At 44.1% G+C, this 2,877-nt stretch overlaps 2 protein-coding genes across 2 annotated transcripts in view; one reads left to right on the top strand and one right to left on the bottom strand.

The window, feature by feature from the left end:
- LOC106529066 (histone H2A.Z-specific chaperone CHZ1) overlaps positions 1–922 on the bottom strand; it is a gene marked incomplete at both ends in the record, with an annotated part of 4,739 nt that extends 3,817 nt beyond the window's left edge. The window contains 1 exon segment of the mRNA XM_014024402.1: positions 749–922. Coding sequence (XP_013879856.1) covers positions 749–922 — 174 coding nt within the window.
- A 620-nt stretch (positions 923–1,542) lies between these two features.
- Positions 1,543–2,579, top strand: LOC106529065 (uncharacterized; the record flags this gene model as incomplete). Its single annotated transcript, XM_014024401.1, is given in 2 exon segments — positions 1,543–2,407; positions 2,502–2,579. Coding segments are annotated over 2 exon segments (760 nt in total), but the record flags the coding sequence as incomplete, so codon positions are not given.
- Positions 2,580–2,877: the final 298 nt, after the last annotated feature.

The raw sequence follows: 2,877 nt of genomic DNA, 5'->3' as shown, positions 1-2,877 counted from the left end.
CAACCTTACAGATTGAAATGATCAGAAAGGATAAAATACAAAACTGAATCTAATATTCAATTCATCAGTTACAAAATTTCTTCAGCTGAATGGGAGGCTTGGATGACTGACGGGGATAAATCATTCACAAAAACTGGCCGAATGTGAAGAGCGTCATTTCCTGATGTGTGCCAGTGGATCCTAACAGCGTGGAGCAGAGTGAATGAGTCCACCATCACCAARGGGTTCTGAAAGGCTGGACTGCTACGTGAAGAGGACACCACAGCTTCAGAGCCAGCCCGGGAGGACAGCGACACAGAAAGCAACACTGAACAGATACACTGTGTGACGCAGCTTTTCTCAGCTTGTTTACCTCCGACACTGAAGAGGAGGACTTCGATGGTTTCAGTGCYCCGGAGGAKGATGAATGGGACTTTTCTGTTTTGTTGGATCAGAAACTATTAACAGTTCGACAGACTAAAATTTCGGGTGTAATGTTTTTTTATTATTATTATTTTGGGGGTGCGGCTTATAGTCCGGTGCGGCTTATACGTTAATATTTCATGAAACTTCAGTCATTCTGTTGCCGTGATGGTGTTTTAATATTCGACTCCTGTATTTCTTCTTGGTTCTGTGAGGAGGAGGTCTCAGGTTCTTCATCATCATCCTGGTTTTGCAGGTCTGGGAGCAGATGTTTGTGTTGTTTAATAAACTGATGAATATTTCAGCTTCACATGAAGATAATAAGAGTGTGTTTGTGATCCCTCACCTCCTCTGTGGAGTGTGACCTGAGGCTGCAGGAGCTCCAGCTGCCTCCTCTGTCGGTCGATCTCCTGCCTGAAGCCCGAACCCTCCTCCTCGTAGTCGGCTACGGTCCTCTCCACCACCGCTAAGATCTCCCGGGCGGCTGTGCTCAGCTTCTCGGTGATGATTCCTCTCAGGATGTCTCCTTTAGACATGTTACTGCAGCAGAAAATCATCATTTCTTCTGCTCTGCTTCTCTTGGAGGGAAAAACTTCAGAACACGATCTACTTCCAGGTTGTGGTGCAGCGGTAAAATATGCCCGTGGAGAAAATGGAAGCGGTGGAGTTTTGTCGATGAACGTTCCTATTACTACACAAGAAAAGAGTTGTGAAGGCAGCAGCAGTAAATGCATACCTCAACAGGATCCTCCAGACCGAGCCAATGGAGGTAGATTAGGTTCTTTGTGGAGATACACCAATCACAGTGCTCTTGGCCTGTTTTATGTTTGGTAAAAAGATCTTTTAGGTTGATTCAGATTATTTTTAAGACTTGTTGAAGCACGTGTAAACATAGGGATACACAAATATCACATTTTTATTTTGTAAGGCTGAGTACAAGAACTACAGTTCTGAAGAAGCTCATGTTCAGATCCCTATATTCCCAGGATTCTCTTCTCCTCTAAACTCAGGACTGGAGTTTTTTTAAAATGTCAAAGAAAAAAATCCATTCAGGCAGCCTTTTTCTAAATTTGCCATTAAATAAATAAATTGTCCATTAAAAAAAAATTTACTTCTGTAAAAGTAAAAAAGTCCNTGCAGCCGACAAATGTGCACTCATGAGGACCCAGACCCTGAATTGAGACACAGCCAATGTTCTTTTTGCATCAAATAGGCGGGAATTTCCCCGAGCGCGTGACACAACTTCGCCTCTCAGTAGACGAAGCGGTTGAAAGGATATATAACGGAAGAGGAGCCTCACACGATCGAGTTTAAGCGGCGACCATGGCTGTGTGCGTTTCGATTTGCGCGATCCTCGTGCTTGGATACATGCAGCACACGGGGTTGTGCGCGACCGGTTCGTGCGACCACGCCGGAGCGAAGATATACCCGACACCGATAATTGGCTTTATGGGGGTCAGCGTACAACTGGTTGGTTTTTTAACAAACCCCAACGATATGTTTTTTCACAACGATCGACCCAGGTGGGCCGGCGAGCTTTCGTACCAGACGCATAAAAGCGAGGAGGATGAGGGCTATGTCGTTACAATCCGATACCCTTCGTGTACAGACGCCGGCCGCTACTGTATCGGAGGGGTCTCTTTTATGCTGGAGATGCGTCCACATTACGGAGATACCTACAACAACGATGGAGTTCTGATGTATTCGGCACAAACGCCCGACGTCTCGATCCCACTGATAAACACCATCAAGATCAGTAAACTGGAAAAGATTGGTTATACAAAAGTGTGGGATGTAGAGAACCAGCTGCTCGACCCAAACTGCGTTCTGGTGAACGACAAGTTCACCGGATGCGGAGACACGCCCGAGTACTACTTGTACGATGTACAAGAACTTCCTGGTATGGACTGTAGCACCGGCGTGATCCCCGAACCGAACCTTCCGCCGAGACTCCACGTACTGGAACACATCGACACGAGGGTCGAACTTCCTGACATCGAAGATGGTAAACTATATAAATATATATATGTTACTTTTTATATACATGTATTGTAATATAATGAGAGCGTATACTAACAGGTTTTTTGTTTTTTTTTTAGATCTCGCTGCAATATTAGAATCCGTACGGATGTTTGATAAATCTGCCAACAGCGCGTCCATGACAAGCACACCGCCTCATCTCTTCTCTGTGTCGTGTATAATAATCCTGTCCATGTTTGTCTTATTGTAAATGAGATGAATTATGCTATGGTTTATATTACATGTCATGAGAATGTTTTTTTTTTTAAAAAAACACCCAATTATTTACGTTGTGACCTTTGCTTGCATGCGATAACTGATTATGTAATTGTGTAAACACAATAAATAAGAGGAAATTTTTATATATTTTACTATCGCTTATAATCATTGTGTGTTACCTGTCTGTGTGAGCTGCTGCTCCTCAGGTTCTTCCTCCTCCTCCTCCTCCTCCTCCTC

Source organism: Austrofundulus limnaeus, unplaced genomic scaffold (assembly GCF_001266775.1).
Source record: "Austrofundulus limnaeus strain Quisiro unplaced genomic scaffold, Austrofundulus_limnaeus-1.0 Scaffold421, whole genome shotgun sequence".
In the NCBI taxonomy this organism is placed as follows: Eukaryota; Metazoa; Chordata; class Actinopteri; order Cyprinodontiformes; family Rivulidae; genus Austrofundulus; species Austrofundulus limnaeus.
The sequence above is the reverse complement of the archived record's forward strand: the minus strand, read 5'-3'. Positions and strand labels throughout refer to the sequence as shown.